General features: G+C 48.0%; 9 protein-coding genes across 9 annotated transcripts; 5 read left to right on the top strand and 4 right to left on the bottom strand.

The window, feature by feature from the left end:
• Window positions 1-1154: 1154 nt before the first annotated feature.
• N7457_001726 (uncharacterized protein) lies at window positions 1155-5016 on the bottom strand (the record flags this gene model as incomplete). Its single annotated transcript, XM_057172772.1, has 6 exons — window positions 1155-1854; window positions 1920-2013; window positions 2067-4093; window positions 4146-4235; window positions 4307-4575; window positions 4657-5016. The coding sequence occupies 6 exons, from the start codon at window positions 5014-5016 to the stop codon at window positions 1155-1157; spliced, it is 3540 nt and encodes a 1179-aa protein (XP_057036675.1).
• A 1518-nt stretch (window positions 5017-6534) lies between these two features.
• On the top strand, window positions 6535-8588 carry N7457_001725 (WD40 repeat domain-containing protein; the record flags this gene model as incomplete). Its single annotated transcript, XM_057172771.1, has 3 exons — window positions 6535-6574; window positions 6649-8293; window positions 8357-8588. The coding sequence occupies 3 exons, from the start codon at window positions 6535-6537 to the stop codon at window positions 8586-8588; spliced, it is 1917 nt and encodes a 638-aa protein (XP_057036674.1).
• Window positions 8589-8882: 294 nt separating this feature from the next.
• N7457_001724 (uncharacterized protein) lies at window positions 8883-9941 on the bottom strand (the record flags this gene model as incomplete). The annotated part of the gene is made up of 1 exon (XM_057172770.1): window positions 8883-9941. One exon carries the CDS (start codon window positions 9939-9941, stop codon window positions 8883-8885), a length of 1059 nt encoding a protein of 352 aa, XP_057036673.1.
• Window positions 9942-10485: 544 nt separating this feature from the next.
• Window positions 10486-11142, top strand: N7457_001723 (PRP38 family protein; the record flags this gene model as incomplete). The annotated part of the gene is made up of 1 exon (XM_057172769.1): window positions 10486-11142. One exon carries the CDS (start codon window positions 10486-10488, stop codon window positions 11140-11142), a length of 657 nt encoding a protein of 218 aa, XP_057036672.1.
• Window positions 11143-11997: 855 nt separating this feature from the next.
• On the top strand, window positions 11998-13617 carry N7457_001722 (heme-dependent oxidative N-demethylase family protein; the record flags this gene model as incomplete). The annotated part of the gene is made up of 3 exons (XM_057172768.1): window positions 11998-12541; window positions 12606-13071; window positions 13137-13617. 3 exons carry the CDS (start codon window positions 11998-12000, stop codon window positions 13615-13617), a joined length of 1491 nt encoding a protein of 496 aa, XP_057036671.1.
• A 909-nt stretch (window positions 13618-14526) lies between these two features.
• N7457_001721 (LysM peptidoglycan-binding domain-containing protein) lies at window positions 14527-15830 on the bottom strand (the record flags this gene model as incomplete). Its single annotated transcript, XM_057172767.1, has 4 exons — window positions 14527-14713; window positions 14770-14829; window positions 14881-15378; window positions 15445-15830. The coding sequence occupies 4 exons, from the start codon at window positions 15828-15830 to the stop codon at window positions 14527-14529; spliced, it is 1131 nt and encodes a 376-aa protein (XP_057036670.1).
• A 2213-nt stretch (window positions 15831-18043) lies between these two features.
• N7457_001720 (uncharacterized protein) lies at window positions 18044-18640 on the top strand (the record flags this gene model as incomplete). Its single annotated transcript, XM_057172766.1, has 1 exon — window positions 18044-18640. The coding sequence occupies one exon, from the start codon at window positions 18044-18046 to the stop codon at window positions 18638-18640; it is 597 nt and encodes a 198-aa protein (XP_057036669.1).
• An 838-nt stretch (window positions 18641-19478) lies between these two features.
• N7457_001719 (F-box domain and ankyrin repeat protein) lies at window positions 19479-21653 on the top strand (the record flags this gene model as incomplete). The annotated part of the gene is made up of 1 exon (XM_057172765.1): window positions 19479-21653. One exon carries the CDS (start codon window positions 19479-19481, stop codon window positions 21651-21653), a length of 2175 nt encoding a protein of 724 aa, XP_057036668.1.
• A 1132-nt stretch (window positions 21654-22785) lies between these two features.
• Window positions 22786-24128, bottom strand: N7457_001718 (Carbohydrate-binding WSC subgroup; the record flags this gene model as incomplete). The annotated part of the gene is made up of 4 exons (XM_057172764.1): window positions 22786-22803; window positions 22861-23376; window positions 23649-23950; window positions 24017-24128. 4 exons carry the CDS (start codon window positions 24126-24128, stop codon window positions 22786-22788), a joined length of 948 nt encoding a protein of 315 aa, XP_057036667.1.
• Window positions 24129-26358: the final 2230 nt, after the last annotated feature.

Genomic DNA, 26358 nt, shown 5'->3' with positions numbered 1-26358 from the left:
ATACCGATACACAGATATCCCAATTAATGTGTTTATGATTCTATAATGGCGTTGGATGGACCACTTTGACTTGTGTTTGGTCATAGATAATACCCAGGAATGCAATTATTGACCTATAACCTCGTGGCTTGTTTGTTCTTCTAGGGATGAGATTAATTGGATCGTTTTTGATCGCCCAGTAGGATCAAGTCCCCAGAAGCCAGTATCGAAAACAAGTAATCATGCCGATGTCCATTATGCCTACCTATGTGCACGAGTCTCAGCAAGTGTGCCACGCAGCCATTCTTGTCTGTAAATACTAATCTTGCTTTTCGACAAGCGAAGCACACAGACGAAGGCTATTTTATATTAATATGAGCCAATTCATCGAGATATTTAATCTTACCTATTGAGATATAGCGCAAAGGAAGAATGTTTCCCGAAGTATGTATTAGCAAAGAAGCGGGACTGAGATCTTGGATGTCTCTTGCATGGGATTCTGGCCCTTTATACATCAAGGGACATTGTATGGACTCCAAGTAACTCGCAGGGTCGAAAATGCTACTTGTATTAACGGCGAGTATTTATATTGGTGCTGAGGCGACTGCGCGATAGAAGTTGTTCATTGAGCCTACAATTTGATCAAGGATATGCTCGCAGTGGGGTTGATCATTCATAGGATGTTTCGAAACTTGCAATAGGTCCCTTGTTCGTGCATACATTGAAAAAAGCTCTATCAAGAGAGATAGCGCAGACACTATTGTGTTGCACCTAACATAGTGGGACGGGTGGCTATAGTCCATTTTGTCTAGATAGTTGTGTCTTCGCATATCTACGTTAATCATAGTCTCTAGTTCGTTCGACAGTTGGATAATTTATGACGTTAAGTAAACTCGGAAGGGACTCATCTTAAGCATAAAACTACATTGTTCTGATATTCGAGCCCTCAACACTAGCTACTAATGATATTTGCCAGCGTCCGCCGATCCTTGGGATGCGACGTTGCTCCTTTTTTTGGTCTTTTTCCTTTTTCTTACTTTTCTCTTGGTCAAATCTCACCCCCATTCCCATCTCAGCAGATTCCCACCCCCTCACGCTGAGTTCACCCTCACCTGTGAACTCAGCAGAACCAACGCCGCCACAGACACCACAGCAAAGCAAGACCACCCATCAACCTAGAACAGGTCGATCAGAATTCCCTCCGCAGGAGCAGTCACATCTCCCTCAGTTGCAAGAGAGCCGTGATCCTCCTCAGTAGGAGTAGAAAGCTGGTATTGTTCGGGCCCAGAGCGAAGGCTTCCCTCCGTGCTCACCACGTCGGTCTGAGCATACTCATCCTCGAGGTCAATCAGACATGGCTGATTCTCAGCCCGTTCCTTTGCCTCGACTATAGCAGTATGCTGGAGCTCCTCCGCACGTCCGATTGCGGCCTGACGGTCATCCTTGTTAAGTTCGATCAAGGCTTTCGGTTTGATCGTAGCAGACGCTTTCGCCTCAACCGCGGCAGGTACTTCCGGAACACGCCCTCCCCTGAATGGAATGCCGGCCCGGCGGTAATCGTCAACGCGAGCGCCACCGTCCGCAAAGTCCTTCCATCGTTGCAGACTCTTAGCATGCGGATTCGCAGGCTTTTCAGCAGCGGATTTGCTGGACGAGATGCGGCTTGCGTCGTCGTTGCTCTCGGACTTGGCTTCTGGATTGTAGGAGCCTTCCCATTCGACTCCGGGCTTGTACACTTGCACTTTTGTCTGCTTGCCCTCGGGACACAGGCAGTCGTGTTCGTGCGGCGGGGAGCAGATACAAATGCAGGGCTTGCCGCAGCATGGCCGGATTTCGTTGCACTGCAGCTTGCAGGAGAGCCAGTCGTGGTTGGTGCTAATTATCAACGATATATGTTAGTAAGTATTCGCAAGGAAATTGGTGCTGTTCTTGCAGCTTACCGGTGGCATTGATAGAAGCATAAGTGTCCGCATGGCAAAGGCTTGTCACATGGCTTGTCACAGCCGCCGTCAATCCGATCCCAATCCTTGAGAGCTAGAAGCCAGTTAGATTGGAGTTTATATTGCCAAATGATGGCAATGACTTACTTTTGACCACCGTTTTTTGGCTGTGCTGTTTGCAATAAAGAGGAAGGCCGCGTCCGATCCTGTAGTATGGCTCTTCTTCGGACATCGCGTCCACAACGGCATGCAGGAAATCGCTATGCCCAGTAACGCATTGTGCGTTTCCGAAAATGAAGAGTCCGTATCGAGCGCGGGAAAGAGCGACACAAAGCCGATTGTCCTGTGCAAGAAAGCCGATTCCTCGGTGTTCGTTGGATCGAACGAGTGAAAGGATGATGATCTCATTCTCTTCACCCTGGTATGAATCAACAGTCAAGATTTTGACATATGGTGTGGCAAGGACGGGGTTCTGCGTCTTCTTTCGCAGAATCAGTTTCCTTTGGCCATTGTAGAAGGTCAAGATCGTGATACGTTCCGGTGGAACACCGTTCAGGACAAGATAGGCAAGGAACTGGACCACCATTGATGCCTCGAAGTCATTCACTTTGGATGCCAGGCTATCATTGCTCTCATGCTCTCTGTGGTCGAAAAAGAAAGATCGAATGGTTCCCATACCAGGGACGAAGCGTTGATTGCCGACGGACGCATGATCCCGGAGAAGATTACCATAGATCGGCGCTAGAAGGCTTCTGATCTCTGGAAGCATGCGCCTTTGTTCTTGAAGCACTTTGTAGGGCATCTGATTAATAATCAGACGTTCAAACATGGACATGTCGAGATGAAAGGGGCTACCAGCCAATTCGTGATTCGCACACTGACCCCTGAGCTGCTGATGATCACCGACAAGAATCAGATGCTCAAGCGTCGGAAGACATGCGACTGCAATCGGGGCCTCGATTACTTCGGCGGCCTCCTCAATCAGGATTACTCGGGGTTTCAGGCTGGAAACCAATGCTCTGTACTTGCTCAGACCAGTGGTGGTCATGCCGACGATTTTCGCCCCCTCAAGAACACAATAGTCTCGCTCATATCTACCAATCTGGAACTTGCGAGAGGTATTCTCGTAGTTTTTAGCCAGGCGACACACCTCCTCTCGGAGAATATCGAGCAACTGTTTGCGCAGGTAGTCGTAAATGGGACCTCGGTACCTTCTGTGGATGTTCCAGAGGTCGGTCTCTTGGAGCTGCTTTTTCAATGTACCCTCGGTGTAGCGAGAAATGCTGTTGCCGCAGAGTCCGACTTTGAATGGGATAAAACGTGTCTTGAAAGAAGCCCAGTCATCCTCATATTTTCCATGTTCGACTTCAATCTCCCGAAGTTGTTCATATTCAAGATCAATATCATCATCGACGAACCCGAAGTCACCGGAGTATTTGTATTGAAACTCTTTAGTGCAATCTCCAAGCCAGGCCGTTAAAGGGTCAGCATTTGCAAGGGTTTTCGATCGCTCCCATTGACCTGGGCTGTCGCTCAAGGACTCGAACTGCTCTTTACTCAGAAGATTGTGCTGCCGAAAGAGAGATGCAGCAATTGGCTTCTGACTATTCGATGGCGCAAGACATTTCAGAATCTTCTCAATCTCTACAGCAATCTTGTTCTGTTTCCTTTTCGCAGGTTCCATCAGACCGCCCTCAATTATCAACCTAGCCTGACGATGTCTAAGCTCATGAGGGGTGCGTTTGCGAACATCAGGATCAGTAGTCCGTCCACCGAGGCGGACCCAGTTACTCTCAAATTCAGAGATATTCCGGAGAAACTGGTCGAGAGCATGGTTGGTCTGAGCAGCGACAATTATTGGTGGATCGTTTGGACGTCTGTTCCAGAGCATCATTCGGAGAGCGACCATCGAGGTAAATGTCTTTCCTGTTCCGGGAGGTCCCTGAACAACAGCCAACCGTTTGGTCAACATTTCGTTCAGTGCTGACCACTGGGATGCGTCAAGTCTTCCAATTGGCTGGGATGGCCATCGCTCGATAATGTTGTACGTGTTGGTAATATCAAGCCCGGGTTCGTAAGATAATGGGCTGAAGTCCATGTTAGGTGCGGTTTTGAGATATTCTGGGGCATCAATGTCTTCTTCCATGCTGCACACTTGTTCATTCAAAGGAAAGCTAGATCGGGTTAGATCATTTCCTTTGTGCTAATAAAGATGAGGAGACTCACCTTTCCTTCGAGAGCTTCTGCAGTGCAGTCATTGTGTGTCGGCTTGCCTCATAGTATCCCACTCGATGCTCAACCATGATCCATTCTTGCCTATTAAGCATAGAGATTAGTATCACTCACTATCTCAAGAGATACCACATCTTCGTTGTAAATATACTCACTGTGGATCAATTTCCATGTCCTCGGGCGAAGCCAGAAATATATCAACCTCAGGGGGGTCCTTCTCGAGATATTCTGGGAGCCGACAAGCGACAACAGCTACAACACACTTATGAGTAAATGCGTCTTGCTTGGGAGTCAATGCAACGATTGCTCCAGGAGTCAAACGGTTGGAGTATGTCCAGGCAATGTTTTTGCCTGCGCGGCGGGTAGAGAATCGGATATGCAACGCCAGACCCGATCTGGATGCAGTGATGCCGGTGATGAAGACCTATATTGAAAAAAGAAGGAACTTTTATCAGAATATGCAATCTCTCAATCAGATAAAACATAATGGGGCCGAAGTACTCACCTTCTCGTAGATGGAGATATCCTTTGTATCCTTCATATGTGGATCATCCCGAAGCTTGCCTACGGCTCTTCGAAGCGGCGAGACAGAATCTTCCCGAAGCAATTCATAATGAGACTTCATATAATCTTCCTTGGATTTCCAAGGGCCATCAATGCAATTCGGGGTGAGTTGGATTGAGTCTTCGGTGTTTTCTGTTCCGAGGATCTCTTTGGTCGAAGGAAGTTCTGACTTGATCTGCCAGAGGCTCCAGGGACCGTACATTGGAAGCTCTGGATCAAAGTACTGGCGGATCTCACTGTTGACAGGCTTTACCTGTTCACTAGGTGCATAGCCATAACGGAAACGTTGGCGGGACGCCATATCTGAGAAATGAATTGAAGGAAATGAGACGAACTCAGGATTTCGTGCAGATCAAAGGACCTCTCAGAATCGCTTGCTAACGATTTGCTGCTCGAACAATAGATTCTCATAGAAGCAAGAAATCTATGGCATGATACGTGTGCAGGAAAAGAGAGGATGGAGATGGGGATGGGGATGGGGATGGCGAGGAGGATGGAGAGCGGGATGGAGATGAAGATGGAGAGGATGATTTGAAAGGGCTCTCACGATGTCTATTTCAAAAATTGCAATATTAGAAATCGAATTTTCACTTGAAATATTTGCGTATCAAGTACGACAAAACGATTGATACGGTTTGGGCAACAATGCGACGATGTAAGCGATTTAATCGTATGGGCTCGTACTGTTATAGATCGCGATGGAACGCAAAACACCACCAGGGGGCTCGAGCAACTTGTATATAGCCAATATGAGGGAGTGATCCATATCAGCCCTCGTTATAACAGCTATAACAGCTCAATCTGCGGCCTCAAACTCACTAATACACTCATGAAGACGAGAGGGCGAGCACACATGCCCTCGCTGGTGTGTGGATTGGGAACGTCTGGGTGGCTATTATGGCATATGTCCTCTCAATTTATGCATTGAGGCTTTACATACAATAGGACAAGCAGAATTTATATATAGCAAGCTAATTATGTCGCCGTTACCGCAAGAAAGAAATGAAGTATACATCAAGACCCCCAAGGGGATGCCCTGGGGATGCACCAGACCCAACGAGGATGATGTGGAAACTAGTACAGAACTACATCATTGCTTGCATCACATAGTGAGATACATGTAGAGAGCGGTACATCACTTCTTCGTTCTTGCTATGTATTTTCCGTCTGATTTTTGATTTCATGTGCAGTATGTACAGTTATCGACAGCTCGAGATAGGAGGATAGGAAGTCTAGCCTACTCGATATAATCTTGGACAAGTATGGTATATAGAGAGTAAAATTTATAGAGCATCATCTATACCAAATGAATGAAGTGCCTTGGGTATGTTGAATAATGAGGTACTGTGTTTAATGGGTCCACTACCCAAGGCCAATATGTTTCGCAGTTGCTCATGCAAAGCCCTTCCTTCTCACTAGATAACTAGACAATTAAACCCATACACCTATCTATTTGAAGTGTTTAATATGCAGACTGCTGAAGCTTGAGCCCTAACTCAGCGGGTTGCCAGACCCAATTCCGTTATATAGAGATCCCTCAACGCTGATTGGCCTGCTGACCACTGACCGCGGGTATCCACCCATCCTAGGCGGTCCGTCGCATTTAAGCCGCGACCCTCTCAAAGGGAAACCCTGAGTCTTCTGGCTAGCAAGGATCTTTTGAGCCCGATTGCACGAAATCCTGCATCTGCTATCCCATCGGTTTGGCTGTGCATTGGCAGTCTCCATTTGCTGAAGCTCCTCATCCCTGCTGCAATTGCGCACGATAGCTGCTGCTACCCCACAACTGGGACCGTGACAACAGATCCAGGCGCTAGTCATGGGCTCGCTTGAGGAAGAGGAGGACCGTGACATGGGAGGTATGGCGTTTCTTTGTGACACTGGTTGCGCAGCTTCTATCTGCATTGAGCTAACTTTGCCCGTCGTCTCCTAGGCTCCCAGGACGGAAGCTCCGATAACGAGAACGAGAACGATATGGATGATACAATGCGCGACGTCGATAATGATGAGGACGAAAATGACCAGGATCAAGATCAAGACGGCGATGGGGATCAAGATGCGGACAGTCCCTCGAATACGAGCCAGGTATCGGAGAGTGGTGGAATGCAACAAAACACAAATAGCAATGGCGACAGCTCTGTGCCAGAACCATTCTCCATCTACCACCCCAGTGTGCGCTCTGAATGCCTCACAGCCAAAACATATGATATTGCTCCAACTACCGCCGCGCCACATGCCACCTCGATCAATGCCATCACGGCAACAGCCGATATGCGTTGGGTTTTCACCGGTGGATCGGACGGGTTCGTTCGAAAGTTCAACTGGGCAGACTCCATTAACAGCAAACTTATGCTGACCGTGGCACAAAGACACCCCTTTGTGGATAGCGTGGTCAAAGCTGGAGTACTCATGACATACTGGGAGAATATGGACGGTAGCCACTTGTCGCCGGTGTATTCTCTGGCCAGCCAAAGCGAAGGATTGTGGCTGCTCTCTGGCTTAGAATCTGGTGCAATTCGCTTGCAAACTCTGCGCCACGATGAGGGCAAGGAAATCGCACTTCTCTCACAACATACCTCCGCAGTATCCTCACTGAACCTCACATCAGATGAAGAGTCATTGCTGTCTGGTAGTTGGGATAAACGGGTGTTCGATTGGGATCTACATACTGGACAGGCTAGACGGGTTTTTGGTGGCAGTGGCGGACAGATCTCTGCTGTGCAATTCAGACCGGAGTCTAGTCTTCCGATCCCCAAAGACACAATCGAACCCCAGCAGACAAATGGAACATTTTCCTCCAACTATGCTGCTCCGGGCACTGATACCTTCAACTTCATGGATTCATCCCTTGAGAATGGAGATCTAGGCGCGGCAGAGAACCCGCAGGCGGGCTCACCGACGGACTCACTCTTTGGCGGGGCGGACTCATTATTTGGGGATGCAGATGGAGGAGCTGCGGATGGAGGAGAACCATCTGGTGGTGTATTCGGAGTAGATGAAGACGACGAATTTAGTCGCGCGGTAGCCAGTGGTGCTATGCCAGATGCAGATGCACCAGGAGAAATTGACCATGAAATGCCGCTCCCACAGAACACACAAAACGCGTCATCCGCTCAAACGAATACTCAGCAGGATATGTCTGACCACAAAATGGAAATGAACGACATGGATTTTCCGGCTGAATCAGGACATCCAATTATCAATGGTCTTCCTAAAGCGGAGGAGCTTGAGACACCTCCACCAATTCCAGACTTCTCACAAAATACGCAGCCAGAACAAGGTCCTGCGACGGACAACACATTCCTGGCTGCCTCTATCGATGGAACAATCCGAGTATGGGACCGGCGACAGCCTGATCCTGTTGCACGCATCAGCCCTTATAATGTTCCTCCATGGTGTATGAATGCTTGTTGGTCACCCGATGGCAACTATATCTACGCCGGACGGCGAAATGGCACTGTCGAAGAATATAGCCTCCACAAGGGTCTCAGAAATGCCGAACGCACATTCAAGTTCCCTCAGGGGAGTGGGCCAGTCACAGCACTAAAGGCCATGCCCAACGGGCGTCATCTTGTTTGGTTAGTTAAAACGTCTCGTCAAACTATAGTAACTTCACTTCTAATCTTCATACTTTTGTACAGTGCGTCTCACGATATCCTGCGGCTTTATGATCTGCAACACGAGCAAGCCGATTCTTCCTCCCGCCATTCGTCCGTTCCATTCCTGATCATTCCTGGTCATCGAACCGGCACAATCTCCCAGCTGTTCGTCGACAATGCGTGCCGCTACATGATCTCCACCAGTGGCAACCGCGGCTGGGAAGGAAACACCACTGAGGTACTCCTCGGCTACGAGATCGGAGTGCCTCAATAGCCCCGGGGAACAAATCTTGAGTAGTCATAATCGACACGGAAAAGCATAGCATAATCGACAACCCATGACGCATCATTCACGAATATCATGACTTGAGAGCTCAAAGAGCAAACCCACATAGCTCAAATGAAGTAGAGAGCAAATACTCATAGCCGAAAACCAGAAACTCGAAAGTAGAAACATTGCCATATGCAGGTATCTCAAATTGCAAACCAGAAACAATAACGCCGGGTGCCTTCCATATTTCCAGCATTTACAAGGCCATGCCACATAGAGAACAAAATTGACAAATGATTACATCTGTTCATTCTCAACAATCTCGTCAAAATCCAAGCCCTCGCAAACTTCAGATTGCCGGGATCGCCAAGCCCCAAAGTAGGGATTGTTATCCCATTTAACATGTCCATCACGGTCGTTGTCAAAATAAACATAACCAGGCTCACTGCCAACTGCAGATTTCGCCAATTTAGCAGCTCTCTGAGGTCCAGCCACAAGATTGCCAAAACCGGCCAACGCAACATTGGGTACGTGAGTCCTTGTCTCAACTTTCCGACCCTCAACGTTATTGACAGTAATCAGATATATAGGTGGAATATCTGCATTACGATTCGCACGAAGCGGTATAGGAATCCACGCCTCATTGTTGTAAGATTCTGGCCTGTTTTTGTCGTGGCGGAGAGGGAGGGGCCGGGCTAAGAGCATATCGTCCAGCTTGCCTGTGTCTAACAACAGACCAGGCGTTTGAACATAGAGAACACTGTCATACTGCATGAACTGGATTTGGCCTAGGTGGAGCAGTTTGCTGTTTGTCGTTGAGTAGCCCGCCGCTGTGGCTGCTGACATGTCGATGGGAAGCAGCCATATATTGTATTTGAAGCTGGCGGCCCGTAATCGTGCTAACGCTTCTGTGGCAGAATTGCCCAATTGCTGAGCTGACATTCGGTCCCATTGCGCTGGGTACATAAATAGACGGTCCTGGACAGCCGTTCCATTTGTGGCGAGTTGTTTGAAGAAGAGAATTACAGAGCAGATGTCTGATGGGTCTGGCTCAGATAATAGTTGGAGATAGGCGAAGTTCCTAGCTGCTCCATAGTGAGGTTGGGTTCCAACCAGGATCTCGTCATCATCCCCATAATCAGAGTCTGACAGGTCCCGTTTTAGTGGCTTCTGGAATGCGGGGCCCGATTGGTGTTTGCCCATTTTGGGGGCTTCCTGTGGCTTCAAGGCATGCTGGATGCTCTTGACTGACTGCTGCTGCAGGACATATCCAGAAAGAAACAACAGTGTGCTAAATATGCAGATCACTCCCATCGACACAATGGTCGAAACTGTGGAGGAGGTGAGGAGAACCATGGCTCTAAGGGAGGCTGCATGGATTGGATAGTGAGGATGACAGGCAAAATTAAAATTTCAGACATGCATGCCCCCGGGATCTTATTCAAGATATAGCCTTGGAACTAATATCCCGACAGGTCTCATTGTCATTAGGCAGCTTGTTTCATGACATCAGGTTTGTTTACGTTGTCCGTGCGATTATCGATAAGCCTGGGCGGTGTCCCTGGCCTGTGACAATAGTACTGTACAAGTAACTGAGAGGAGAATCGGCACTCACTGACTGAATAAGTGTAATAGGTACTCGTATAAGCTTTTGCGCTGCATGGTTGTAAGACTCATGCAATAAAAGCAAACATATAGTGCAAGCAATGATATACGATGTGTACATATGTAGCCCCCAGACGTACTGTGCCTGGTGGATAACAGTCCTGGCAGAACTAAGGCGGTGGTCAAAGCGGTAACCCCCAAAAGCTGCATTTCGCGATGCTCTCAAAAAGCTATCGCGTGGTACTCCACTTCTCCCTCATGCCCTGGCACCTCCATATCTGCCCTCACCTCCAAAATGGCCGCTCATCGTGCTGATGCCAGCTCGTTTCTCGATAACCGTGGCTACAAGGGTCCCCTTGTCCGTGGCGTCAACCCCGCAACGCTCTTCGAGAAAGCTGTGCGCGACCGCATCACCGACTCATACTACTGGAAGGAACAGTGCTTCGGTTTGAACGCAGCAACTCTGTGCGACCGTGCAGTTGAATTGAGCTCCATTGGTGGAACTTACGGCGTCTCCGAAAAGCCCACACCCTTCCTCTGTCTCGCCTTCAAGTTGCTTCAGCTTGGGCCTGATCGCGACGTCATCCTCGAGTTGCTCAATTACACCGACCCCGGCAGCGGCGATGAGTCGGAAGACCCAGATTCCAATGTTGTCAAGGACCGAGGCGACTTCAAATACCTGCGCGCTCTTGCGGCATTCTATGTGCGACTGACTTTTGATGCGGTCGATGTCTACAAAACCCTGGAACCGCTCCTTCTCGATTACCGGAAGCTGAAGCGACGGGTGCGCGACACTTTTACCCTTACATATATGGATCAATTTGTCGACGATCTTCTCACTAAAGACCGTGTCTGTGGTACAAGTTTGTGGAAGCTTCCGCCCCGAACACAGTTGGAGGACTTGGATTTGCTGGATGAGCGAATCAGTCCTTGTGACCCCGAAGCTTCATGAAATACCTTATGATTGTCAGCATACAAAAAAATCACTCCAAAGAAAGGGCAGAGGTCACCAGCGATGACAAGACTAACACGGCAGGCTCCAGTAAGTTTTGTCTAGGTGACTAGTGTTGTACACTGTCCACGGGGGCCTATATCACAGCACCCAACTGCCGCCAAGCGTCGGGACATCTTTACCCTTTTGGGCAATGCGAGAGCTTCCCCTTCGGTATACTTATTTCCGGTCCTTATCTTCTCTTGTTTCTATGCAGCGTCAATTTATCCAAAAGATCGCGCCTCGAACTCCAAGTTGCACCGTGTAGGGAATGAATTTACTGTTGACCAAATCTTTACCTCCCACCACCATAGGCGAACAACATACCACTACCACTGATAAATGATGCTTTCACTCTGCGGCGAGTTGTGTTTTCATGAACCACTAGTTCGGGGGTATGTCCCAATATATGTACATGGATGTATCAAGGTACATGTACCCACGCTAATCTTGAAACCCCATAGATGTGATAGGCGCCCTGGGATAGCACCATGATAAGCAGTCTCAGCATGGACAACCGGCATTTTCTCTCCTAACACGGCCAAATCAATCGAGCCAGACAATCACAAAAGCTAGTCGATGCGTATCGCTCTCTCTGAATGGATGCGAGTTTCACACCCGCTCCGGGGATCCCTCACCCAGGTGCAACAACATCTGAACGTCTTTTGCTCACCGTTGGCCCAGAGAGTACTTATTCGCTTTGGTCCCCGTCTCCCCGTAACTCAGTATACTTCTGTAAGGACTGCCCACTGCAACTGCACTGATAAAAGTGCTGTATATTGGTTCGCTATCTACCTTCGGCTTGCCCTAACCCGTATGGAAAACGCCGCTATGGACTTTCAGTCCATCCGGGAGAACCGCTGGCCCATTGGATTGGTCCTATTAGTCGCCACTGTGGTCTATGCTGTCATCAATCGGACATTTGGGAAATCTCTCCTGGCTAGAGTTACACTGCGAGGCCGAAAACATTCAACTGCCAGCACGCCACCGCGCTCTTTCTCACCAGACAAGAAATCCACGACCAGCCCGAGCTCACCATCTGACTACACCAATGCCCTGCCACCCCAACGCAGACATGTACTTGTCGATCTGAATTGCCCTGCTGCGTCCGCGCACGATGTGGATGAAGATGAAGTGCGTCAGAACATTCTCCCCATGAGCGCCAATTATATGACCAGTCCCGACGACAAGTATACGCCGATGGGCTTCTCAGTGGGTGAAATCAAAGGATTAGGAGACTTTCCAGACTATGCGACTCTAAGTGGAGTTCCTCTTCCCACTTCATATCCGGAATTCGATATTCAGAAGGCACTTCCTCGCCCATATCGCCCATTCCGATGGGCATACCACCAAACGATGTGTATGTTCCCTAATTCCAAACAAGAATGACCTGAATCTAACCACCTCCTCTCCTTCAAACTTAGCCCTAACAAGACTCGAAACAGATTGGTGGATCGAACTCGAAAACACATACAAGAGTCGCATTGCCCAACGCAAAGACCTCTACTCCAAGAACGGCAAAGAGGTACTTGATGCCATGCCAGGCTCCGAGCTAGCATGCAAGGAACTCATGGAGATGGTGTTACAGTTTATCTGTGCACGATATCCGCAATACTTCACTCTCGTCAACAACCGCGTGCTGCAAAACAAGATCCTTGGTACGGAGCAAGACGTCACAGCCAAGCCCCCTCTCGAAGTTCTTTTGGACAATGTTCCTGAAGACTTCGCCATCATGCTGCGCGACGACCAAACCGGGTTTTATTTCCTACGCGCAGCGGTGATCTGCTCAGCACTAGGATGGAATGTCGCTTCGAAGGTCGGCAAACAGTTGCATGAAATCCACGAGCCGGTTGCGGAATACAAAGAGAAGATGCAGTTCTCAATGGATCGGTATGCTGATTCTCTTTCTTGAATATTATGGCACACTGGTATACTAAAGTGAAAGTCTGGTTTAGATTTTTCACTAAGATGGCTAGTGAAAAACCAATTCAGCGAGGATCGTGGGGCTTGGAAATCGGGCAACCCTTATACATGCCACCCGGAGATCCTCATGAGCTGCTACGGTTGTCTCAGCGAACTGATCTGACGATTGACGAATGCAATATGCGGGTGGACTGGCAGACTCTCCGGCGTTTGCCCTTGTCCGGTGCCATTGTCTTCAACTTCAAAGGGCTTTTCACCCCGGTTAGTGAGTTCCGTGATGAGCCCGGCGTGCCGGGTTTGGTTATGAAGCTTGTGACAGAAGGAAAGAAGAATCTTATGGAATACAAGAACGTTTGGCATGTGCAACATGTTGTAGTTCCCAAGTTGAATGAATGGGCAGAGGAGCAGAAGCAGAATGGACTGGTTGCGGAAGATTGGGAGGTTGCTACTTTGGATGACAGTCCTTGGTTCAAAGGCTGGCAAGAGAAATGGCATCGTCAACAGGGTTTTTAATATATTACTTGCACACAGTTCTGGTTCATTTTTGTCTCTCATTATGAAGCTGTCATTGGTCCCCTCAGCACCCGAGGCAAACTCACTCGCTTTTCAGGCCGTGCTTAGCTGTAAGCACATCTTCAACGTGTGCTTGTCTACACATATATACCTCAACGTCTTCCTTCCCAATTGAGAATTCAACCTTCTTCACTTCACCTGGAAATCCTTCAATATCCTCTTGGTCTCACTCTTCTCTTTTAAGTTATTTCCAACCCTGACTTCACTTCATGGTTCCATCAACTCCTCATCAAGCCAATCCCAGCTGATTCAACTTTAATTCGTCTCTCACTTGTCCAATTCGACATACAGACTCTCCCTATCTCGGGAATTTGCCCCGAGATCTGGCGAGGACTACCAACTCAACGACTCCCTATGATTCCGATAGCCCCGACTCGCGCGTGAGATTTAGATCATCACGAAGGGGATCGAGTCTTCAACAATGATCTTGACTTTGAGAGCCCAACTCTCCCTACGGCTTCAGTTTCCACTCCGATGCCAAGAAGGATAACGGGTCACGCACTTTTAGAAGCTTGTTATTACTGCTAAGATGGGCTTGAAAGATAAATCTTGGAATCCACAGTTCAAAATCGTCCATAACAAATGCTTGTCCGTAGCTCTGGTCTTTGTATAAGATCAACTGTGCAACTTAATGGCTAATCATTGGCTTCATAAATTATAGAAAGATGTCGGTCTCTCGTCGGTTTAGCACTCTCTATTATGTAGGAAGAATCTTGAATCTTCATTTGGCAAAAGTTCAATGCCAATTTCCCAAATTTGAACCTAGTTAGGACTCGAAAGTGCAAAATACTCTAGGGTCACAAATTGCCAACACGCGTGGTAGTCATACTTGAGATGACCTGAAATTAATTATCGTGCTTGATCTTGTAGAACGCGCTGCTCTCCTGGATTACCTGGAGTTGGGTACCACTCCTTGAGGAAATCAGACATTGCAATCGTCTCTGCAGGTACCCATGAGTCGATGAGGGAAGTTGTCAGCCCTCTGGTGGTAGAGGTTCTGCTCTTCGGAAGGTTGAACTCGCCCTCTCCCGGTGGTCTGTGTAATCAAAGGTTAGGTGAATTCACTGTGGTTACCTTGCCAATGGTACGTACGATATACAGATGCTTCTTCCGGCCATGTAATCCAGGTTGTCACAGTTTTGATGAATGGTCCTATAGCCCCAGTTAGTATACTGGGGATATTAGTGGCATTCTGATACTCACGGGTTCCAGCCCATGAGCTGTACCAATCCAAATGGCCGATCCCGCACAATACCCTGACACGTTTCGGACGGTTCAATCGTGTGGGTGTCGCAGATATCTTGGATACATAGTTCGGTTCCTGGCTCAATTGGTGAGCACATATAATCCAGAAAGTTGACTTCGATTAGCCGATCTGTGCTCATGGAGTGGGCTTTTGAGATTGACTTGCAGTCATCTCCCTCTTTGGAAATATAGATATGGCCTTGGCAAGTAGACGTAGCAGTCGGTGTTACTAGTCCACTGGGTGTTGAAGAGGTCACAATTGGAGTTAGTACCAAGGCATTGGAATAGGGATAAGTCGGCATTGGTACGCCGCACATCAGCAAATACAATGACAAGTCCTCTGGCGATATTGGCCAGTGACTATCCGGGGAAGCCATCACAACCATATACTGTAGTACGCAGTCCGAGCATTCATCGAGCTCGCCATTCATAAGATCTTCCATGCATAACCCCGATCTACCGCATTCAACCGTTAGATCTCCCACTAAGCCCATACATTGCACACAGGAACTTGGGACCTACGAGTCTTGGATGCAGGTGAGTTCGTAAATCCATTTGAATTCGCGAGCAATCATCACGGGAAACAGAGTCTCATTATTGTTCTTGGAAGGAATTTGTATGTTTCCGCAGTGCGAGTCGATACCCTTCTGGAAGGTTAGGAGAGAGTCATAGCAGGCCTTAGCACAGTAAGCCTTTGCCGAATCCCCCGTCGGAAATTCTCTGTCCATGATATCCCGCCCGCTCATGAGCTCACTGACACATTCGATGTTGTAGGTGAGAGCATTTTGGCAGTCGACCGACAACGGGGTTGCTAGCTTGTCGAGATCGGAGTTTCGCCACACCTGGAAGGCAGAAACTTGAGGGACCGCGAAAACCGCCAAGGAGATGTATACAAGGGTTGACAGCATGATTCAAATCAGCCCACAAGCTTAGAGCAAGTAGGGAATTTTTGACAAAAGATCAAGCATTCAAAAACTCGCCCCCGGATGTTGCGGGTTGCTCCGACATCCAATCCTGTCGTGGAAAGGGCAGGTCTTGAACTCGCTTAAGGTACGAACTAGCCCAGATTCGGGTCAAATAGCTTCATAAATTGCAACGCAGAATGCTGAAACTAGTTGAGCTCTTATTAGATAGCAGATATGTATTTAGTCTGTACCATCCATGCAAGCGCTTGTCCTCGCACGCTTTGCTCGTCGTTGAGGTCGCTTCTTGCGCATACATTTGGCTTCAGGCGCCTGCACAGCTTAACCCTGTAGGGACTAGGCAGTTTTGACTATAAATAGAACTTCCTCTCTAGTTTCCATTTCAAGTGAATTCTAGCAACGCAGTTTGATAGCTTTCGCTGTTTTTGCAATCGAAACATTGGCACATGGGTGATGATATCTCTCACCAACATCCCTGTCAATCCCAAGAAAAGTGACGGTCAGGATCTAAAACTGTTTGGACATTGCGGGTGAGTGAAAATTCCGTATGTAGGCACTTCATGTATAACTTAGTTTCTCTTTAGATGTTGAGATGGTGGATTATACAGACGTACCAGCAACAATTATATCTATTTAGATACAACTTAAAGTGCATATAGGATCTCTATAAGCTAATTTGGGTCCCTCTTGTAACAGCGACGGATAATGCGTGAGATGAGCCTGAAGCAATAAAGAAAGTTCTATAGCGAGGCCTCATAGTACTCTGTACCATGGCATGCGTTGGCTCAAAGGATATGCTCAAGTAAATTCCCACTTTGTTCGACGTGCACTGTCCCTGCGCGTTTAAAGACATATTTTCCCCAAATGGGGGTTCTTCAATTCTCGAAGTCTTGACTGTTCCTCGACTTCAGTGGAGGATATTGATTTAAGTTGATATGGTCATCAGAGACCTGGTTGGATATGGGCAGATGCCAAAATTGGTGACAAATATCGAGTGGAGGGAGAGACCGGGAGGCAGCTGTATCAATTAACAGAGACCGATTTGGAGGATCCCTAGCCTTGGTATCGAAAATGCAGTCTAGGATTCTACTACCTAGCTAGATCTCAAAGAAATCATTGGCCTGTGCCTTTGGATCTGCACGGACATATCCCCTGCTCAGTATGAAAGCGCTTTAGGTGTGTTCGATGCTGCGATGATGATTTCTTTTCTATCTTTGTTACTATTTGGGTCATTTAAGTCCTGAAATATTGCGGGGATACAGTATTTTCAAAACATGATGTAACAAGTACGGAAGTGAGAGATATGAAGGATATGTAGGTGCAATGCTTTTGGGGTTATACTATGATATCTGAATGCCTAGGTAAACATCGGCTGGGCTTTCATATAATGTGAAGTATGAACCGAATGGGAGAACTTGCAGGCGCATCACCTAATAAGAATGAAGATCCATATCCATGGATATGGTCCTATAGGTGAGTCCTGAGCTGTAGTCTTCTTTTGGTAGCACTGAATACCACTAGAGTAAGCCTCCTTCGATTTATAGCGCTCTTTGTACTTCATTCTTTGCTTTCTGCTTTCTTGGTCCTAAAGAGATCTAAAATATCAACTCCCTAGCCTTTGAGCTAAAGGAATTTGCCATGAGGTGGCCTTCTGGCCTAAAAAGATGTAATTGTAGTTTTAAGCAGCATCGTATATGATGTTTACTCGGGTGAGGGTTGGAGATACCCGACACATTGTAGTGGCACCATCATGACACCGTAAGTTGAGATAAATAACGTCGTATGAGTTGAGGAAAAGCAGAAGATACTATTATTCAATTCTCAGCCTTAAACCGAAACCGCGAGTCCCAAAATAAAGTCACATGTTTTTAGCCACGGATGTCCTCTAGGGTTTGGCGGCTTTGTTTGCTGACAAGGGAGAGATATCATCTCTCATTAAGCATCATATTGGGATGCTTTGGTCTCAACCTTGAATGGTAACAAAGGCTCTTTCCCTTGCAGTCTTTGTCGTCGACAGACCCTCGAAAACCTATATAAATCTCCCATCCTTCGAGAAGCACACTTCCATCTACTACTCATCCACTACTCATCAACTACTACGGCTCCCATTTCTTGTTCTAGAAATCTCTTTACCAGGTCTCCCTTAACTGAACAATCTGTTCATATTTTATTCAAAAAGGAAACTCATTCCAACCAAAATGGCCGATGACCACAGCTGGAAATCCCCCCACCCAGTCTACAACGTTCCCCTCGCAGTCCTGCAAGCCACCAAGCAACCGACAATCTACTGCGACGTTCATCAAGTAGACAATCTCGCACCTCTATCATGGGCAGTCGAAGTCTCCACATGGATCAACACCAACCACTTCTTGTGGTCTCTATGCGCCGGTCTCGCCGACTCCGGCACTGACAAGGACTGGACGGGAACCTTCAACGCCCAGTACCGACTAGTTTGGGAAGAGATCCAAGCGCGAGTCCAAGAGGTCGACGGAGAATACAAATTCGGTATCCTTATCCCGGAACCTCCGGTTCAGGATGCGATGGTCATTCATCGCCCTGGGAACCCCATGCAACAGACTTGGAAGCTGCGTTCGCACCCTCGTCATGTCCATGCTACCCCTCAGGTGACGAGCTACTCTTGGAGTGGTCTGTGGCGATTCTTGCGGTTTGTGACTGAAAATCAGTCTACTGTGTCGGGTCGATTCGAGGTAGTCCTCAGCATTCCATCGATGCCTAAAGATCCACAGGCATGTTTGCTTCTGGCAATGAATCAACGCGACGGGCGAAATGTGTAATTGACACATATTACAACCTTGGCAAGCGAGGCTCAATATCAACGGGACGATGTGTTTTGGATTGTATTCGACACATAGAATAGGATTTTCATTGAACATGGCTCTTTATGCGGACGCACATTTTTCGAGTATTACATAGTAACATAAAAAGAATCAAAACACCATGATAGCAATATCTAATTTAGAACGATGGATCATAGATATCTACCAAGTCGACCTCTTCCCATCGCGGTCTAGGGGTTAGTGCGCACCAGTGCTGAAAAGCTCTAAAACAGGCGAATATGGAGCATATGATCAACTCAGCTCTATACTTCCAACGTCAATCGACCATCGATCAATCCATCCTGTAATTTCGGTCTACAGATGATTCAATGAACCAATATCACAAAGCAGCAAGCGTTCCCCGATCTCAAAGAGACACTAGCTACCAATCATAACTGTAGGGTTTAGAAAAGATGCAATACATTATACACTGTGTTTCTCTTTCACGTATCCTGATAGTGTGCGTGTCCAAGGCCCTCTTTGTCGATTATTTTAAGGAATCGCCACAGATAACTGCCAGGTTTATCCATTCATTGACCGAGCTCACGATGAAAGGGGAGTCGGAAATACTTGAAACACACATGCCGAGTCTTTGGACTTGATATAGATCTAAGAGCCTCGGAAATAAATATACAATGACAAGGCCAAACCTAAATTAAAACCAGCAATATAAACACACTGTCCCCTGAAGGAGTACTTTGTATGATTCATTCCATTCGTATTGCGCTGCAATCACATCGGCATAATCGCAGAGCCCTCTACACCGAGTGACAAGCAGATCAACGCCAGACCTACTATGTCTCAATCCCCAACTTCCATCCTGGCCTCGCACAAGTTCAGGCTAGGTGACCTGCCACCGGAGCTCATCCTGCAAATCGCAGAGTTCGTCCCTGCCCAAGCCCTCTGCAAACTCTGCCAAACATGCAAACAACTGTACTCTCTCCTCTCCAAAGCCGCAACGGGAAAGACCCGCGCGGTGGCTCAAGCACTAGCCCCAAAGGAAGAGTACGAGCAAATGGGCTTCTACTGGAACGACCCTAACAAGATCGGAAAGGAGGTACCCGATGACTACGATTCGACCCTGTTCGAGGGGAGGGTAGGCATATTGCCAGATCTCGAGGTACTACCTTATGCCGTAGTAAAAGGCGATTTGAAAACCGTGCGATACCTCCTGGATGCAGGCGCCGATGCGAACTCATTCTCCGTGGACGGTAGATACCTGCTATATCTAGCGCTTAAGGCGAAGAGTCCTGCGATGGTAACCTTGCTTTTGACATACGATGCCGAACCTGATGCTCTCAACATCTACGACGAGGATGCAATCTGGAAATTGGCGCTGCATACACAGGAAGCGGCGCTGATTACTCCGTTCCTGATCTACGATATCGATGACTTTGCCAATTTGGTTACTATGCTTTGTACGGGGGAGGTTGTGCAGGCTTGTATTGATGCAGGCATGGATCTCAATGAAGTATCTTTTGCGCAAGAGACCGTGGCGCATTCCCTGGGCCGGAGAAATTGCAAGGAGATGTTTGCTTTGGTGGCGCCTCATCTCACAAGCGAGACTTGGAAGATGAGTACAGTGATGGGTTTCACACCGCTGCATCTCAATATGTTATATGATGAGACGCCGATGCTCCTGATGGATTTCATCGACGCAGGGGTTGATGTAAATGCCGTTGACGAGAGTTCGTGTACAGCGCTCGCCTATGCTATTGAGAACGGTCATACTGATACTGCACGCTGCATCTTTGAGATGAATCAGGATCGGCCTTTGCATGAATACACTGGTGGTGTGGAACTGGTCAAGGCAGTCAAGGCTGGGGATGTTGATATGATTCGGCTGCTTATGTCCCTTGGAATGCGCGCGGACCACAAGGTAAAATATAGAGACTCGGCTCTTGTGTGTGCGGCACGAGGAAGCTTGGAGATCTTCAAGTTGGTCTACGAGGAAGGACCGGGGGTGCGTCCTTCCCTGAATGGCACCCGTGGGAGACTTGATTCGCCTTCACCGTACGCGACAGCTCTTCTCCATGGAGAAGACACAGTCGTGAGATATATTGAGACTATCATCGACGGCGAGCACGGCGACCCTTATGTGCCGTGGACACCGGAGAACGAATCCCACGTTGCGCTAGTACGCAATGTGGTAGGAGCCGCGGCATGTCTGTATATTTGGAGCCCGCAACCGACGGAGAATCACTGCCAGAAATCCAAGCTGCAGGAGATTGCAGCGCGTGTTTTGCTTCTGGCAGGGGGCAACCTTGATTCCGAGAAGACCCGTGACATTATACGGGCCATGGGGACTCTGCTTCCATTTCCGGATAGTCTGATTGATATAGAAAGTCGAATTAACCGGGCCATAAAAGATTCCTTCCCATCGACACTCAGCACTGACGAGATAAACCACGAACGCGCGTACGCCATCGCAAGGTTTGCTAACATGGCTGATGACCAAACGATTGATCAGCTCGTATGTGCCATACAAGGTCTTTCGGTAGAAGGTGATACCGATCGAACAGACGATATAATTCAGGTTATTTCGCGTCATTCTTCACTCATCCCGAGCGAGGCCAATCCGGGCAGAGTGCATAAGTTCCTTCAGGTCATAGAGCCTCTTCTTCGCTTGGCAGAAGAAGAAGCCGAAGCTCATTCTCGGGCCCTTCGCCATCCCAAGGAAGCGAGTGACCCTGATAAGACATTCCTGCTAGGGAGGGCCTTTTCACGTTACTTGTACGTTGTCAGGAAAGACCATAGTTCCGAATTGATGCGATTATCTGAGAAGTCCGTGATGGGCATTTTTGAGCATCACACTAAAACGGTGAGAGATCGCCCCGAGAAATATTCTTCTGATCGACTACGAAGGCTTGAGTGGCTTTTGATCAGGTTCAAGTACCTTGCAGGGCAAGATGACTGCGCCGATGAGAAAGCCGAAATGGCTCGGGTCTTCATGCGTCTTATTCGATGCTAGTTATCTTTTTTTTCCTTTTTCTCTATCGATAGTTTTCAAGTTGACAGAACTCCATTTCCTTTGTAATGAAACGCCATCGGGTCTTCGTTAGATCAAAGGGCGGTTCCAATTAATGATAGAAGTATCTGTGTATATAGAGGCTTCCAAGCAATAAATAGGACTGTGCAGAATCATACATGATAGCTTCAGCAAACTATATGAGGAGTCGTGAGGTAGATCAAAATCAACGAATCTCGAGTGAAGGGTCATCAGCGAAAGTAAGCTGTCCTTACTTCCATTCAGAGGTTGAGAGCTGCAGTGTAGATGTGTTGTAGCACGCGGCATTCGGTCAATTTACAGAAGTACCGGCCTTACACACATTATCAATGGGTCAAGCAGGCCTTGGTCCCAAGCATAGAGTACCTTGGTAGTTCATTGAATGAGTCAGTCTAAAACACAGCGCAGGGGACGTATCCCTTGAGATTGAAGCCATAGCAAATGCACAAACAATTAGGACAGGACAGCGCTAGAAGAGGGCTGGGTAGTACAAAGAAAAAAAAGTCGAAAGAGCAGACAAGCAAAGCTAATGATCATATTGGAGCAAATAAGAGCAAGGGAAAGAAAAGAGAGAGAAGGCCACGAGAGTGGTGAGGCCAGAGGCTGGCGATAGCAGTCACCATGGATTAAGGCGGGTGTGTGTGTGAGAAACCCGGAGATTGTGTCAGCATGGGCTAGCGTCACCGATGCGGCGTGGCATGTATGTATGCAGGATAATGTATGTGTTGCTCGTGAAGGCGTCTCAAGTGGCCGGGGCGAATGACCATAGACTTTAATTCAGGACTTGGGCTCTTATTTTTCTGTGTCCTCCTAGTTTGTTCTGGCGGGCGAATACCGATGCATGCACCGTCAGAACTAGGCACTGGTAGAATAAAGGTGCGGCATCATATGCTGTCGTTCGGCATATCGTTCACAACCGCACCTATAATAATAGAAGGAAAGAAAGAAAGAAAAGATGAGCGACAAGTGGGTATCATAATGAGACTGTTTTAACGGCACGGTATTATTGGAGAATGAGAGGTGCCGGACGATGGAAGCGAAAGAAAATGTGGTCGGATGAATCGTCGAGTAAAGTCGTCAGTCCAACCTTGAGAACTTAATCGGGGTTGGTAAGCTGTGAAATTAGAGGTTAGTAGGAATGCCTGTGGCCAGGGTTGAATATTCAACTTACCCGAAGGACAGGACGTGAGTAGTCTTCATTGTCTTGTAGTGAGATACTACTATCGCGGGCACCGTTCGGGTAGAGGACTGTATTGGTCTTCATGCGACGATCGGTGAAAGTTGTGCCCGAGCGTCCAGGCACACCGTCCCCATTGCCCCGCGGCAAGAAGCCTCCCATAAAGCTCGAACCTCTGCTGGTTCTATCGGTCATGTCCTGACTGGGGATAGGGCTTGCAGCGCGAGCGCGTTTCCGGTACACGAAGACCAGGAAGATAAGGGCCCCAACCAGAGCCAGTCCTCCAATGACACCAATCACAATGCCTGCGATGGAGCCTCCACTCAATTTTGAGCTGTCAGAAGAATCGGTCTTTTCCGAGGCAGAACCAGAACCAGAACTAGAACCAGGGTCGGCCGTCACTCTTGAACCTTCGACGGTAATTGTTTTGACCTGACCGCCAGAGTTGGTCTGTGTTTCGACAATAGGCCGGACAGGGGCAGTGGTAGTGGATTCATTCGATGTGGTTGACTAGAATCGAAAGTCAGCGAAATCTGCGACCTCATCAAACCGAGCATGCTAAAAATACAGTTTGCGAAGCCGAGTTGGTAACCGAGGCAGTCACAGTGAGTGTGGTATGCTCAATACTAATCTCCTATCACTGAGATTAGACCCTTATGCCAGGAGAGCGTAGCACACCCAATGATATTACATTGACAAAAGCCTTTGGGCCCAATAAGAAAAGACAAAGCAAAAGCAAAAACACCGTTTAATCAAAAAACCAACACAGGAGGGGGGCTTACCGATGTCGAGGATGAGGATGAGGATGAGGACGACGATGTGCTTGTTGAGGATGTTGAACCACCAGCGGTACTTGTCACATCATGGCCACCAATGTCCAGGTAGGCAAATACTCCTTTGCCTGCACTTCCGCAACTGTCATCGGGATAGCCGGGACATGAAGCATCACAATCAGAGGTTTCAGCCTGTGAACCTTTCGAGGGAGCAACATTGGTGCACCAGCATTTCTTGCCCTGTAACACACCGAAAGCGTACTGGGCACAAGAAACTATGCAGGCTCCATTTGATTGAAAGGTATCAGTGACTGTGACAAGTCAGTGATACCGTCAGATTTATACATGGAAAAAAAAAAAAGACTACAACCGCTTACCCGCTTTGAAGGAAGCTCCAGTGTTGTCTGAAGCACAGAACGCGAGTTCTGAGCTCGCCGACACAAAAGGCTGACTCAGGGCCAGAACTGAAACCACCACCGCGACCTTCATGGTGGGTGTGCGCAATCGACCTAGGGAGGCAGACTGCCCGTGCTTGATGTGATTTTCCTTAGTTTCGACCAGCGATCTCGTTCAGAAGCTTGCGATAGTCAACTGCGGTGGGCAGGAGAAAATTCGAGGTGTGTGGGCCGACCGCGGTGAATGTCGTTGAATGACGATCACGTCTCGGCCAAAGATAGTGGCTGGAGGGAGAATTAGATGTCTTGATGGGAGTCGATCGGTCGGAAAGGCCCCAATTGGTGTTGATCCCCCACTCGACACTGAGTAAACACTGAAGAGGTAGAATATCCCGGATCACAGGCTCATTGTCTATGGGGTGTGAGTAATGCGAGGGTCCGCTAACAAAAAAAGGAAAAAGGGAAAAGGAAAGGACTGAAACTGAAACAAAGAATTCAAGAGAAGTGCTAAGGAAGAAGAGAGAGAGAGAGGAGAAGGGGATGGTCCACAATCACGGGTGTTACTATCCTCGTCGGAGTATGTCGAGCATCCCGACATACCCGCTCCTCGGTGGATACTGATGTTCCTTTTGACGGCTTTGTGGGCTTTAGAATTATTAATCTGGACTAATATATGAGGTAGCTTAATTGTTATACATCAGGGCAGGTTCTACGTCGATTGGAAGTCCTCAGGGGAAAGGAAGCATCCGGAGGAGCAGCGCGTTATCTACGAGCATCAACATAGGACCTGGAGTTATAACTGCTGGGGCCAATCATCAGCTCATAGGGAGCAAGCCACCGGCCAGAACAAGGCAATTCAGTATTTTATTTCCATGTCATTTCCATGTTATTTCCATGTTATTTCCATGCTATTTCCATGTTATTGACCTTTGGCCTAAATCTTAGCTCTCCACTCGAGCCCGACTGGCAGATCGAAGGAAACATTCCACCCTTCATACCTCTCCTTTTTTTGGGGGGCTTTGCTTTCTTTTCTTTCTTTGCTCCCTGCCAATGCATATATTGTGTGTGTTGGATATTGTGGCTGTGGATTGTCAGTGTCCTATTCTTATCCGAAACAGCCCTGGGAGAGAGATCGCCATGCATTATGACCAGGATTCTAGTGCAGGCTAAACAGCCAGCATACGTAATTAAGTGGATTGAAAACGCACTTGCGTCTCAGATCGTTCTATTCCGTACCAGGCTGCTCCCTGATTTTGTGATTTTGTTCTTTTTCTTTTTCTTCTGGACTTTGTACGGAGTACGCCGTACGCATACAACCCACGGGTACGGAGTAGACTACTTCGGACTATTGTAAATAACTCAACCTCCCCATTCACTTGAGTTTCCCACAGAGACTCGGATTCGAAAAAAAAACAGAAAAAAAAAGCAAAAGCAGAAGAAATGCAACTCTTTTCCCCTCACTCCCATTAGTGCCTCGGTGCCTTCGGAGTTGCCTTGGCCTCCTGAAGTACCACTCTTGAATCAACCAGCCACCTGGCAACTGGGAACTCACCAGAGATACCATGTCTAGACCTGGAAGCAGCACATGAAAAGATTCCCTTACCCCGGGATTCATGCATCGAAACAGAATAATGGCCTTGCAACGCTCGCCCTCGCTCTAGGCTCGATGATCAACGGAACTGATCACTGTGATTTGCCCGATCGGAGCAAGTCAGACGGCGATGATTAAACCGACTGCGTTTATGACCTCGCGAGTCCGGAATACGGAGTTCTCCGTATTGCGTACTCCGTATCTGCTTCCAAGTTCCTAGATTTCTCCGTCCAAACTGCATTTCGGACCGAGAACTTGGGTTCCTGGCCTGGTCCTCCATGGACGGGGTTTTTTTTTACTCCGTACAGCTTACAAGATGAGAATGGGTTCCCCTTTTTTTTTTATTTTCTTCCATTTTCGCCGACTCATCCAATGTGAGTCCTCCCATTCATCTCCCGGGTGGAGCGTCTCCACTTCGTAGATGAGCAGTCAACACAATGCCACATCCCCAGATCTGGGAATTGCAAGGGCAACTGGGCCGTGTAGACCGATGATGCGTTGTTACACACAGAGCTAGGATGAAACAAATGACCTAGATGCCCCAGGACCGAGAGGTGATGATGGGCACAATGGGAGTAGGAAATGTCGGCATTTGCATGTGCCCAACCCAAACCCTAAAAAAATACGCCAATCTCCCGTACCGGAGTACATCACATCGTGAAGTACGCTCACTAGTCGCAATAAGCTCCCTCTAGCGATCAATAATAGAGACCGATTAATGGGCAACGAGGTG

Source organism: Penicillium paradoxum (assembly GCF_028828445.1).
Source record: "Penicillium paradoxum strain IBT 22861 chromosome Unknown utg000002l_segment0_segment0, whole genome shotgun sequence".
In the NCBI taxonomy this organism is placed as follows: Eukaryota; Fungi; Ascomycota; class Eurotiomycetes; order Eurotiales; family Aspergillaceae; genus Penicillium; species Penicillium paradoxum.
Note: the sequence above shows the minus strand (reverse complement) of the source record. Positions and strands in the feature narration are given on the sequence as shown.